The sequence below is a fragment of the Lemur catta genome, chromosome 6 (assembly GCF_020740605.2).
Source record: "Lemur catta isolate mLemCat1 chromosome 6, mLemCat1.pri, whole genome shotgun sequence".
Lineage (NCBI taxonomy): Eukaryota > Metazoa > Chordata > Mammalia > Primates > Lemuridae > Lemur > Lemur catta.
The window spans coordinates 14,386,597-14,401,297 of NC_059133.1; the positions used below are offsets into that span (position 1 = coordinate 14,386,597).

The 14,701-nt window shown below is 42.1% G+C and overlaps 1 protein-coding gene across 3 annotated transcripts in view; it reads right to left on the bottom strand.

The window, feature by feature from the left end:
- Positions 1–14,701, bottom strand: part of RFX4 (regulatory factor X4) — a 144,890-nt gene that overhangs the window by 53,574 nt on the left and 76,615 nt on the right. For 2 of the 3 annotated variants that reach the window (XM_045553039.1, XM_045553038.1), the window contains exons 5-7: positions 11,159–11,220; positions 6,934–7,147; positions 5,264–5,341 (exon numbers count right to left, since the gene is read on the bottom strand). In XM_045553039.1, the coding sequence (XP_045408995.1) occupies positions 5,264–5,341; positions 6,934–7,147; positions 11,159–11,220 (354 nt within the window). Of the gene's footprint in view, positions 1–5,263; positions 5,342–6,933; positions 7,148–8,708; positions 8,916–11,158; positions 11,221–14,701 lie in introns of those variants that run through there. The other variant, XM_045553040.1, reaches the window with a different exon arrangement.

Here is a 14,701-nt window from a genome sequence, read left to right on the forward strand (position 1 = left end):
GGAGGGGTGGGGCAATGGAAGGGACGTGAAGGGAAATAGCAGAAGGCAGTTCACTCAGTATATAACAACATTCAAAAATATCCGGAATTCAGTGCATCTTCAGCTGAGGAGCAGCAGCCCATCTTGAAGCTGGGAAACTCATAACTCTGAAGTTTTATGAATTCTAATAGGCCTGACTTGGGTCTTGTCCTATGTACCTTTCTTTCCCCCACAGATGGGCACTCTTGACCCCCATGTGTAGCATTACCCACATCACTGGTTCCCCAAATCAATCCTGATCCAATGTGGAAAATAATTTAGTCCTTCTAGTCTAATACTTGGGAGCTGGTATTATTATTGCCATTAGCTTTCTTTATTGAGTGCCTACTATATGCCAGGTACTTTGCATAGGTTCTCTCATTTAATACTCTTAATAATACTACAGCTGAGAATCATTATTCCCATTTGCAGAGACATTAATAGTCCAAACAGACAGCCAATCAGGGAATGGATCAGATAGAGCATGTGTCTGTCTCAGTCCTTCCACAATCAGTCTCGTGGCTAGTTTGTTCCTCTTGTAGTAACTGGGCTTCTACCCCGTTTCTGAGGCCCATGTCTCTCCCTAGGCTGCTGCCCACTTCCCAGCTTTCTGCCCCTGCCGTGCTGACCTGCAGCATCCTTCGGGCCCCTTCCAGGAGTAGGGCCTTGTTTTCCCCTGAGCAGGCAGCTCTGGGAGGTGGAGCCATGCCCTGACTCCAGCCTGGCGACCCGAGCTCAGCCTCCTGTGGACAGAATTCCTGCTACCCAGAGCCTGCCTGGACTTCCTGGTGTAAGCAATGGACAGGAGGCTTGGGGAAAAGGAATGGAGTGAAAGACAGGCCCCTCTAACTTGCTGGGGGAAAACAGTAATTGCCTAAAACATGATCAAAGTGGTGAATGACATCAGGTCTGTAAATTGAGAGACTTAAGTTACAGTCCTGTTTATTCCATGACAATAAATATACTGCAAAGTTTTCATCCAGATTTGAAATTAAAACAAAATCTGGATGAGTGAAGATTGACTTCTAAGGTTCCAGTCCTGGCTTCACTACCAACTATGGGTGTAATATCTCTAAGCCTCAGTTTCTTTATCTGTGAAATGGGGATGAAAGTAATATTCACTGCATAGGTTTTGGTCAAGATTCCTAGAAAGTACTTATTATAGTGCTTGGCACATGATAGATGCTTAGTAAAGGTTAGCTATTATTATTACTATTAGATCATAGACGCACTGCCCTAAGTGTTTGAGACACTCCTGCCTAAGTTTCTGAGAGTCACCCAGCCAGGATCCCTGCTGTGGCTCTGCTCATCTGTCATTGAGACTCCTGGTGGCTGACTGTTGACCTGGCCTGGACCTGGAGGGGGCCGCAGCTCTTAGACAAGGTGCTTGCCCTCCAGAGGACCCTCCGCTGTCCCCTGATTCTAGCTTGTCCCTGGGCTTTGGCCTCAGGGCAGGTCCCGGACCACCCTGCCTGTTCTTCCAGCTCTGAGTAAGAAACTCCGCTCGGCTGATTCCTGAGTTGGTAGAATCTGAATTCACTTAGCTTTCCCTGCATGTGGCCCTACCCGCCTTTCATATGAGCAGTCAGTTTCTAGCAGAAAGTCTGGAAGAGATCAGCTGTTGTGTAGGTTAAAACAAATCTGTGGAAAATCAGTTTCTTTAGCAGGCATCTGTCTGTTTAAAGGCTGTTCAAGCTGCACAGGGAACGCAGATCAGTCCTCAGTTTCCTACGTAGCTTTTTTATTATCCGGTTTTGACCTCCCTTCCTACTTCCTGCATTTTAGGCCATTTACTGTCCAATGGTACTGGTTCCTCCAAGTAAGAAGGGAAAGGAAGGAGGGAGAATGTGTAAAGTTCAAAAGGGGGGACTTGGAAGTTAGCTGTGAAATGGACAAATGTTTCCCTGCGGAAGGCAGAGCTGGCAGGACCTCCTAATGTACTGGATCTGAAGGGGAAGGAGAGTGGAGAATCAAGGTTTGTGGCTTGAGCAACTGGGTGGAGGGTAGTGACAATCACAGACTTGGGAAAAACAGATTTTTGGCAGAAAATTAAGAGCTCTGATTTGTCCATGTTAAGTTAGAAATGTTGAGTCAATTGAATTTGGAGCTCAGGACTAAATATACAAAATATGAGTTACCAGCTTTTATAAAATGAAGATAATGAGGCCTACCTATTATTAGGATGAAATAAGTTAACTTATGTAAAATTGTTGGCAGCATGGCATTTAACAAATGGAACCTTGTCAGACAGAAGGGAGAATTCTGGTAAGTTCTCCTCACTCCCTTGCAACCATAAGCAGTGAAAGAATCAGAGGCAAATGATTAAACATGATTAATGCAAGTTTCCTGGGTTATCTGTTGCAGTTTCCTGAACTCTCTGCCCTTTTCCTCTCAGCTCAATGAAGTATCAGGAGATGATTTCCTTAAACATACCTAAGCAAATTTTCTTTCTTTTCCGTGTTCATGTTTAGTTCATTCTGAATATTTGGCACCTTGTAGAAACATATCTGATGACCTGCAATCAGCGGTCTTTAATTGCTGCAGCACTGGAAACATCTTGCTAAAATAATAACTTCCAAAATACATATCATTTACTATGTTCTAATGCAAAATCAGGCACTTTATATACACAGTTTCCTGTCTATCACCTATAAGGTAGGTACAATTATTTTCATTTTACAGCAAAAAACTTGAGGCTCAGAGAGGTTAAGTACCTTGCCAAGGTCACAGGCTAGTAAGTGGTGGATATGGGACTCAGAGGCCTTTTGAATTTTATAGCTCGTTGTGCAATGTAATCTGGAGAAGACTTTACAGAGAGTCCCCTGCATGCATATCTGTAGTCTTTACTTGCTTGACAATGTTATGTCAGTGGCATTTGTCCATTCATCTACTTGTGCACCTAACAAGTAACTATTGAGAGCCTAAGAGTACACCTGGACAGGATAAGCAGTGAACAAGACAGATGAGGTCCCTGTCCTCAAAGGCTGACACTGTAGTGATAGAGAAAATGACAAACAAACAAGATAATTTAGGATGGTGATATTAGCATAAATTGTAACCTCAACCAATATTAAAGGTCTTGAAGACCTGAAATGAGCTATAAAGTTAAGGTGTACCAGATGCATCCAGCATCCATTTACCAATGACTTTTCTCAGGTGTGGGAGAAAGCCATGTTCATTTTTTTGTGGTTGGGTGCAATGCACTACATTCATCCCCCAAACAGCCACCAAATATTCCTGCTAGTGGAGTGGAAAGAACATTGACCTAAAAGTGTCAGGTGACTATAGGATCTAGTCACAACTTTGGCTCTGACCAACTGGTGACCTTGGGCAAGTCTCTTAACTTTCCGGTTGATATATCTGATAAGAGCAAGCATTTGTATGACCTTTTACAGTTCACAAAGAGCTCCAGGCTTTGTGTGAGCTTCTCCTCCTAGTAATCCTGTGGATTAAATAGGTGGGGATGATATTCTACCTTCCTTTCTAGGATGAAGAATGGAGGCATGGAAGGCAGAACCAGGTCTCTTCACATAGGAGCATCTGCCCCTCACTAAGTGTCTGGACATCTCACCGTGCACTCTGCATCCTAGTTGCTGGCTTGCATGCCTTTTTCCCCCTCTAGGTTATATCTTACTTATCTCTCCAATGGTGTGTGGCACCATTCAGTACCCAATAAATGTTGCCATTCAGCAAAGGAATTAAGTGAAATGAAATGATGAGGGTGAGTTTTGAGATGAATAAAGCTACATGTGGACATACAGGAGGACTGCCACTAGTTTTGTTGTTAGTAATTGTGGCAGAGAGGAAGAGCTATCCATTAGAAATTTGAGCTCCTCTTCTGTAGTAGTGTAAGCTGCTGCCCAGTGAGGGACCACACTGCCCAGCCCCTGCTGCATCAAGGTGTGGCCATGATACCAGCTCTTACCGATGGAATATGAGCAAAAGTGATGTGTTGTATTTCTGGGCTGACAAGGTTAAGAAGGGGGTATGCCTTCCTTGTAGTTCTTTTGCCCACCTATCAGCTGAACAAAGAGGACTCCAAGTCTCTAGGGCAGAATAGAGCCACAAGGTGGAAGGAGCCTGGGTCCCCGAACCACTCCCAGCAACCCTCCTTCCAACCAAGAACATCACATTGGATTGTGACATATGAGTGAGAAACTACTAGTGTGTTAGGATTTGGAGAGTTATTTGTTACAGCACATAGTGTTGTCTCATCCAATCATGAATCATTTGCCCTGATCTCAGTGATCTTTGGAATGTAAAACATAGCCAAACCATAGTTTGAGAGAAAAAAAAATCCACTGAAGTGGTTGCTCATGTAATTTGGAAGATTTTAAAGGACATGTTAGAAATCCAGAGGATAATGGTAGAGAGAAGGCAGAATAGTACTTCTTTACCACCATGCTGCTATCTGGGCCTCATCTAAGAGCCAAGTGGCAGCGTAAGTGCTCAGTAAACACTGGCTGCTATAGACACAGCGGTGGGAAGGCAGAGAAATCTGGGAGAAGAGCATCATACATCCTTTTTACACCCCTCCACCTCCAACAGCACCCCCTCCCCCAAAACACACACAAAAGGAATCTCTGGAATCTTTCCTACAAATAACTACTGGGTTTTTATAGGCCTTTTAAAAGAGCCCACATTATCTTCCTTCAAAAAAAATAATGAAGTTACGTAACTTTATTAGTGGATATTGTGCTTCAATCCTTTCTCACTTTCTCCTTTGCATTCTTTAACTGCAATATTTTAAAATAAAAATGAGATGGACTTCTTAATACTGTTTGAATTTAAAGATGGCCCTACAGGTAGGATTTGATGGAAATACGGACCAGACCTTGAGAATAGAGGGTAACCAACTCCAAATGCACCAAAGTGGATGAGCCTCAGGGAAAGATTAAATCCAAAACATAAAAAAGCTTTTCTTTAAGTTTTTCTGAATCTATAATTCTGGGTGTAAGGATACGCTGTCAAAATGGTCTTCCTAGTGTGACAATATGACAGGAGGTGGTTCCTTAGTTAAGTCAAGCAAAAGGCCACACCAGCTGCTATACACACATTAAGATGCGTAAAATGGGGGTAATAATCGTACCTGCTTTGTGGGATCCCTGTGAAGATTAAGTGAGCTAATGGGCATCAAGGGCTTCCGGACGCCAGGCCTGGCACCTAGCATCAGCTCATGAAATAGGAGCTAGTGTTAATTATCATATTTCAATGCAGAGTTCTCACAGCTCAGCACTTGACCTACCTCATCAAAGTTGGCTCTTATTACAGTGTCCAGTATTCTCTGACAGTGGGTTCTGTACATCATAATGAAAGTAGAGACCTGTGGGTGGGTGGAAAAGCAACAACAGAGACATACGTTAATACACATTGCTGCTGCCCTTGGAATTTCAGTTTTTAAATCTTTTATTCCCTGGTTTGGGGTGGGGGGGTGGAATTCACCTAACACTTGCTCATCCTGCAAGATTCAAATGAGACTGATTTTCCTTAGGTGGTGTTCTCTGACTCTCAGGTCCCTCCTCTGTGCTCACACAGCACCTGCATGTTGCTCTGTGAGAGCACTCACCCTGTGATACAGAAAGCACTAGTCTTTCTCTCCACCCCCTGAGACTGTGGGCTCTAGGAAAATGAAAATGGCATGTTATTCATGCTTGTGTATCCAGCACCTAGCACAGTGCCTGGCACATAGAGCTTAAAAGGACTCACTGAACGAAGTTCTCCTCATTGGCTAGGATACTGAAAAGTTAAAATCCAACATGTATTTATAAGAACTGCTTCTGCCAAAATCCCCAGTAAGACATTTGGAAATTCTCTGGAATCTCCTTAGCAAACAAAATTTCATCTTCCCCCTCCATTTACCGAAAAAAATTTTTTCATTTATCTAAGAATTTTTAAACCATGATGCAAGAAGTTTATGGTTTTTTTGACCAAAAAAGCAAATTTGAGAAAAAAATAAAGATTTATCTACTTCTTAGATTTAAAGCATCCTTTACAGAAACAAGCTCATTTTCTTCATTTCAGAACATAGACATGCATTTTACATAAACGTAACTTTGCTTATACAAGAGCGTCTATCTCCTTGCTTGACTATAAGCTTCCTGAAAGCAGGACTCGTGTCTCATTCTCCATTGCATCCCAGCTCCTAGTGTGGACTAGGAGACTAAGTAGAAGCATAATACATGTTAGAACACCAGGCTGCATCAAGATAGATGGAATTAAACATGTGACACTCCAGGGGAAACTTCCCCAAATTTGTTTTTCCAGTAACATACTCTGAATACTCTATGATTAAAACTATCTGATTCACTATACCTATAAATTCTTTTTTGTCTATGGGACTGTGACTTCACCAAGTCCTCTGCAGCACATGGGAAAACAAACTTTATGCTGTGAAAAAGCAATTCAGAGAGCAGTAGTTCTTTCCTTGTGAAATGAGACATAACATCATAGGACAGGTATGTAGGTAGGTAGATAGACAGAAGATAGACAGGGATAGATGATATAGATAGAAACATTTTTTAATTTTAGAATAGTTTTGGATTTACAGAAAAGTTGTAAAGATAGCATAGGGAGTTTTCATATACCTTGTACCCAGTTACCCCTATTGCTAACATCTTACATTACTATGGTATGTTTGTCACAACTAATAAACCAATACTGATGCATTATAACTATAGTCTATACTTTATTTAGATTCCTATCTTTATATTTTTTAACTCAGTGTTTTGCAATAAGAGAGAGAAAGTGAACATATGTGTGTATGTGTGTGTGTGTGTGTGCGTGTGTGTGTGTGTGTGTGTGTGTGAGAGAGAGAGAGAGAGAGAGAGAGAGAGAGAGAGAGAGAGAGAGAGAGAGAGAGAGAGAGAGAGAAGAGGGAAACCACCCACCCCAAGTAAACACTTCAGGTGTGGTTACCTTCTCCTCAGGCAGACTGGCTGGCAGATTTAGATCTTTGACATTGGGAAATTCTGGCAGCAATGTTCCAAGTTTGGACCGGGGTGAATATGCCACTGTCTGTTTGCTCACTTCTTTCTTGCCCGTCTCGCTCACCCAGGCGGCTCCTTTCTTGGAATACATCACATCATAATATTGGGAGCTTTCCTTCACCGCAATGCCATAGTAATGGTACCTGGGCCACAGAGAGAGAGGGAGAGAGACCCACATGCACCATTATTAGTTGGGGTTTCCTGAGTTTTGGGAGGAAGATGTTACCCAAAGCCAAGGATGGCTGGGCCCATCCTACCTGGAGCCAAAAGAGTTAACTCTCCTGTAAGGCTTGATATCTCTGAAATCTAGAATTAAACCAAAGTTCTATGTTGCCAGCCATCAATCAGCCAGGTAAAAATAACTAAAATTGCCTCCTACAGAAAATGTTAAGTCAAATGCTTTGCAAAGCAGAGAGGGGATGAAAAATTTTCCATTTGCACTTGATCTCATGTCTAGCCAAATGCGATCCCAGGGGCACAGCACCCTCCTTCTCTGGGGAGGACCCAAGTAGAAGGACGTGTTTATGACTGCTAACTGCACCTCCAAAAAAATTCATATGGCCTATGGTTTTCTTAATCAATACATAGTAGTCTCAAAGAACTGTGTTTTTAAAAAGATAAATTCAGTGCTTCAGTTGACACTGAATGTAAAACAAAGACTAGAACTTTTTATTAACTCAAAATGGGCTTAATAATAGCAATAGCAATGTTTTCAATTAAGACTAATGAGGAAATGGAGGCTGCATTTTGTTTGGATTTTAGCTACAACCTACCGAGCACTTGCTATGTGCCAGGCACTTTGCAAAGGGCTTTACATACATTAATTTATAAAGTAACCCTATGAAATGAGGATTACTATGGTCTTTTTACAGATGAGAAAAATGGAGGCAAGAAAGCTCAAGTAATTTGCAAAAGGTCACATAGCTGTTTAGGAGGACAAGTTCTTGAACAAAGATCTTATTTGACCATAAAGCCGCAATACTATCCTAATAAAAACACTGCATGGTGATATCGTAAACTTTGATGTTTGTCAGAATCAGTTATGGAGCTTCATAAAAATACAGATTTCTAGGCCCCTTCCCAGAACCTACTGATTCAGAACATCTGGGAATGGGGCCCAAGAATCAGCACTGAAACAAGCACCACAGGTAATTCTGAGACCACATCAGCTTGAGATCTATGGTGCTAAGTGCTTGACACACAGTGTCTTATTTAATCTCGCAAAATCCCCATATAGCTGGAGCTAATTATTATCCCTATTTTACAGATGAGGAAACTAAAACCCGAGAAGTTAAGTTACACACCCAAGATCACCCAGTGAGTAAGTAGTAGAGGCAGGATTTGAACCTCCAAAGGGCTCTTTTAACCTCTTAGCCAGTGATTCTCAAACTTTACTAACAAGAATCACCTACAAAACATATTAACGTACAGGCTCCTGGGCCTCAGCCCCAGAGATTCTGATTTAGTAGGTCTACAGTAGATTTTCACAGTCCCACGATAATACTAATATAAGTAATTCATGCACTTCCCTTTCAGAAACACTGCACCACATATTAACTACTTTTCTCTACCCATGGGGGTATGGTGATAGCCAAAATAACACACATGAGAAAGCATTTTGAGTTATGGGAAAGGCTTTCACAGGGAGGGAAGAGATGAGCACACATAACCTTCCCTGTCCCCGACCCGCTGTCCTCCTGATACCATTCCGTGATATTTCTGCTGAGTGGGCATCTCGCCTCTATCTGAATGCCCTGTGGGATGAAGAACTCAGACCCTCCGAAGGCAGCCCAGTTCATTTTGTCAGTATGGTTATCAAAAAATTCTTCTTTGTATTGGAGCTGACTTTGCCTTCTGCGCCTTCTACTTCCCAACTGTCATAACTGCCTTTCCACCTGAAAGGCGCTCCCTGGGTGGGGGAGGGGTGGTGGCTCTGGGGGCTCCAGAAGCAATCTCGGGGGGTGGGGGGGTGGGGGAGGCAACAGTGATGAAATACCTCCCTAACTTTAAAAAGTTCCCCTTTATAACATCTATGAATTCAGATAGTCATGATATATTCAGGCCAGACCACTTCTGATTATTCAGAGAGCATGTTGCCAAAATCAGCAATCACAGCAAAGCTATTACTCCCATCCCTCCTCAGTTTTTCTGTTAAAGTTCTGTAGGGCCCATCAGCACACTCTTCACTAGCCACCCCCTAAATTTCTTCTGTCAAGGTAAATTTGCTGAAGAAGTTTCTCTGTAAGGCCAAGTTACAGGTTGGAGACTAGAGCATCTTACTGCCTTTCCTTTGGTTGAAGGTGTGCCCAACCTTGGAGGATCCTTGTGGAGAGGATACAATAAAATTGATTATACAGAATTTTTAAAGAAGATATTGCCCAATTTGCCAATCTCTATGTTAAAGAAAAACAAAAACAAATTCTCACCTGTAGACAGAAGGAAAGTTTCTCCAAGTTTATGGAGGATGGGAAACCTTTTTGTTCTGTCTTTACTATCTATACTATTAAATATTTCTACTCTTCTTAGAAATGTACAATAATGTATTGGAGCCAGTGATTTGTCAAAGACTATGAGCTAAAGAAAAATAATTCATTTCCATTCATTCAATATCCTTCCATCCATCTACTCATCTGTTTAACCAACATTTTTAATTGCTTACTGTGTGCTCACAAGCAAACAAGGAAGATCTGGCTTTTGTAGTTTATAGTCTTACCAAGGCTGAAACCTCATTTTTAAACAAATAGCAGAATTTTTTAAATTATAAATGAGTTTTGATTTTGAGAGTAGTCACTTTGGAAAATTATTAGGAATGTATTCCAAGATGTCTTTTGTTCAAAAATTTTCTGGAAGTCCCTTTGGAAATTGGCTCAAGAGCATCTGAGCCACACAAAAAATTAGTCTCATTATTTTCAGAACTTTACCAAAAAAGGTTTTTCCTAGTTTGACCATCCATTTTCTTTCCCTAACTTGGCTCCAAAGTCAAACCCTTGGAGCATGGGAACATGCTGCCCAGGGATGACAGGAGCTGGTGGGGGGTGGAGAGTGTTGCTCAGGGTGACAGTGTTGGATATGCTTTGAAACACCCTTAGACACAAGTCTTATAGGTCCTATATAGTTTTTTTTTTTTTTTTAAAGTTTCACTGTTTCATATGTCACCGTGCTGACCTGCTCAACATGGTCAAAATGTTTAGAAATGCTGCATAGTAAGGCACCCTCTAGTGGAGTCACCATGCACATTAGCATAACAAAGGTTCTGAGAAATCTTGCAGTAAATAAAGGAAGCTTTTCATGGAACACTTATTAATATCTAACAATTTTTGAAACATCCTTAGAGGCAAGTCCTATAAATCCATATTTTAATGAAGCCTGAGCAGTCCAGGAAAAGTTTCCCTTCCCACTGACTCACACCTGGAAGACAGGTGTCCACACATCATTCTTCGCTCCTCAGGCCTTGTCTTAAATGTCACCTCCTCAGAAAGGCCTTCGCTGGCCACTCCTCTTTTGTTATTCTCTACTACAGCCCTCTTTGTCACAATCTCATTGTCGTTTGTCTGTGTTCCCCACCAGAATGTCTGTCCCACGAAGGCAGAGACTGGTCAGGGCCTGTGCTCCCAGCGCTTAGCACCATGTATCTGACACACAGAAAGGGTGAAACAATCTCGCTTGGTTGGTTGGTGGACGAAATTGATGAATGGGGAGCAGTGTGTCCTTGTGTACCACAGTGTGGCTGGACCTTTCTGCCCCATCTCCCATGCAGGCATTATTAGTTACAGATTTGCTTCTCTGGGTGACTGGATACTATCAGAGCAGAAAGTTTGCTCAAAACAGTCCAAATAACCTAGAGATAGTCCAGGAAGCCACAATGTGGTCCTTTAAATGATGCCCAATTTTATAAAATATGCCTAAAAGCAGGGCAGCACAAAATCAGATTCCTTAAAGTGGCTGGGCCAAATGGCCTTCCACTTTTAGATTGCCTCTGTTTCAGGGGTCCTGAGAGAGGGGGCCCTGGCTGTCACAAAGCTCCTCCATTTCCCTCTGGGCACAGACTTCCTCTGCGCCTGCAGACAGAGCTCAGGATGAAAAGCCTGGGGTCCAGCCTGTCTTGAGGCCCAGAGATGCGCGCTCTGCGGGTGGAGTGGCTGTCAGGTGCTTACTTTGACTGTCCTCGGGTCCCGAGTCTTCTGGTGGTTAACTGAGGAAACTGCTGCCTTATGATCTGTAAGTCAACACAAGAATCAGTTACCCACTGGGAAAAGTTAGAAGCACAGTGACTAAGTTTTACAAACAGCAATCTAAAGAAGGGAGGAAAACATAGATCCTCGATTGCAGTGACTTATTAGGAGTCTGTAGGGACCCTGGAAAAGACGACTGGTGAGGAAGGCGGACAGGAAGTGCTGGGATGACTGTGGGGCTCCTGAGGGGGTTTCACTTGGCTACTCTGTGCTTTACCTGCTTCTACTCACGGCATAGGGAGAGCACTGTTGGTCCAGAATGTGCCACTCCCCTGCTGAAAACCCTCCAGCGGCTTCCATTGCACCTGGAACTAAAAGCCACACAGCCTCTGTGACATGTCCTGCTAACCTCCTGGCCTTCCTCCTACAACTCTCACCCTTACTTACCAGATGGCAGCCACATTGGCTTTTTCTTTCTTTTCCTGAAACACCAGGCTTGCTCCCCACTGGGGGCCTTTGTACTGTAATTCCCACTGCCAGGAATGCGGTTTCACCCAGACCTTCACAAGACTGGAGCTTCTTAAACCATTCAGGGTTCCGGGCAATGTCCTTCTGCCCAGAGCCTCTGACCAGCAAAGGCAGAGTGGCACGAGCAGTCTCTCACCATCACGTGGCCCTGCTGTATGTCTTATTGCTCAGCACGATCTGAAATGACCTTGTATGCTTACTCTCTGAGTGCTTAGCTTATGTCGCCTCCTATCAACACAAGCTCCACAAGAGTAGGGACCTCACACATGTGAAGACCTTAACCCATATTTGTTGGACAAAGGAATGAAGCCCCGATCCCTGCCTGGAGCGTCTCCTTTACCTGTCTGCAGAGTAGAGGATGGTAACTGCTATTGCCCAGGACAACCACACAGATTCACGAGAAACCTGGGAGGAGAGACCATCTCCGAAGGAGGACTCATAACCAAGAGGCCTCTTTACTTGCGGTTGACAGAGATGTTTATGGAGAGCAGTTTAGTGTAGGGATTATGTGCAAGAACTTTGGAGCTAGACTACCTGGATTAGATCCAAGCTCAGTCACTTGTTAGGCTGGGTACCCTCGGGCAAGTTATTTAACATTCATGTGACTCAGTTTCCCCATTTATAAAATGGGAATGATAATAACTTCTACCTTAGAGAGTTCCTGTGAAATTTTAAAAAGTAAAGGTATGTAAATAATTTGCAGCAGTGCCTAGCACTTAGTAGGTACTCAATAAACATTACCCATTATTACCCCTGATTGTCCTGATGACTCATTTCCTTTAACTTCCAGGGACTTTTCAAGTCTAACCAGATTCTTCCAGACTCCCTTCTAGTAGGGCACTGAGCAGGCATGCATGGTCAGAGAGAGCCAGCCTGCACACTGTCCTTCATGAGATGACATGCTGTTGCTGATTTATTTTTAGGGCATGAACCTTGAGTGCTTTCTCTAGAGATGGAGATGAACCTCTATTGATCCATTCACACTCTCTTTAACCATACCAATATTCTCATTGATTGATTTACTCATTCACTCAACAAATGTGCTGTGACTTTGTTAGTTGTTTGAACATAATATTTAACCTCTCTGTGCCTTAGTTTCCTCCTGTGACATCTAAGGACTTGGGTTATGTATTAATAATCTTCCCCTAATTGGAGGGATAGGTGATGGTGGCCTCAGCTAAACTGGCATCAATGGGATGGAAAGAAGTGGAGAAATTAAACAGGAATTGAGAACCTGGACCAGGTGGTGTGAAATTGACCATTTCTGTACGTTAGGGAGTTGACCATCTCCAGTGTGGAGGACAGATGGGGTGGCATTTCCTCATCTGAAATGGGTGGAAAAAAGATGCACCTCACAAGGATGTTTAGAGAATCTAATGCTATGACATCATGAAACCACTTTTGGAAGTAAAAAGGGCTTTTAAATTATTATGTCATAGTGCTAATACTGAACAAAAGGATGTAATAATACTCTGAATTCTTTAAGAGTATCACTTTTGTAGGCAACATATCTTTCTCTCTTTAGCTCTGACTCCTGGAAACTGAGGACCTGGGCTTCTCACCTTGTTTATGTCCCTCTCGAATTGTTATGACTCCAGCAAAGTGCAGTATTCAAGATGTGGTCAGTGACAGTGCTGTCTAAACCCTTCCCCGTCACGCAGTCTAAGACTGCATCAAGGTTTGGCAGCCTCATCACCTTGGGTTTATATTAACCTATGGCCATGCCCTCCAGACTTTCATCACATATGAATGGTTTCAGAGCCAGGATTTGCTGCAGCCATTCACAAAGCTACAATACTGAACAGACATAGATATGCCGATAGAGACAGAGGGAAAACAAGGGAAGCATAAAAAATGGAGCCAGGGGATTCTTCACAGTGGTTAAAAGAGAGTTATGATTTGAGTTCTGAGTTTCATAACCACCCAAGCAAAGAAGATAATACAATAGAGTTACAAGAGTCCAGTATCAGTAAGTACATACTAGTTGCTTAGGAAAAGCAGAGATTTTCCTGTGTTTAGGTCTGGGAAATTTCTCCTATGCAAATGGGCACAACAGTAAGGTACCATGTTTAATGCTCTGATATTAGCAGACATTGGAAAATGATAATATTGGGTGCTGTCAAGGCTGTAGCAAAATGCAGATTGCTGATGACATAATTTATTAGTATAACCCTTCCCCAAAGCATTTTTACAATATATATCAAGCCACAAAATACTCATACTTTTTGATCTATTAATTTCAAGAAAATAATCTAAAATAAGAAAAAGCTAAATGTGGATCTACTAAAGAGAGTAAAAAATTGGAAACAACATAAATATCCAATCATAGGGAACTGGCTAAATACATGATAGTATATACACTCAATAGAAATTATGAAATAGTCATTTAAAATGGTGGTAACAAAAACTATGTAACAATATGAAAAATGCTTCTGACATAATGCTAAATGAAACAGCAGACCTCAAACTATGTTTATACTATGGTTATAACTTATGTTTGTACAAATATAGGAATGGATAGGGAATGTGGGAAAATGAAAATGGATATTTGTTAGGGTAGCGGGATTATGGGCAGGACAAAAAGGTTTTATATATTTGTGTACTTAATCAACTTTTTTTTTTTTTTGCAAATAGGAAAGGATTTTCTTGTTAGAAATATTCCTGACAAAGAAAGTTTAAGATAATCTTGAAAGAAGCACCAAAAATCTACTAGAATGTTATTAATGGTTGCTTGTTTGCTTGCTTGCTTGCTTTTCTCTTTCTCTCATTCTTTCTTTCTTTTTTTTAATAAATCACTCCCTATTTCCTGTAAACAATACGTGAATAATAAAAGAAAGCAGCATTTTTTGTTTGGTTGCTAAGCCTTATTATTACTTGATTTAAGAGACTGGACTCGCCGGGCAGAGTGGCTTACACCTGTAATCCCAGCACTCTGGGAGGCCGACACGAGGGCCTTTCTTGAGGCCAGGAGTTTGAGACCAGCGTGAGCAAGAGTGA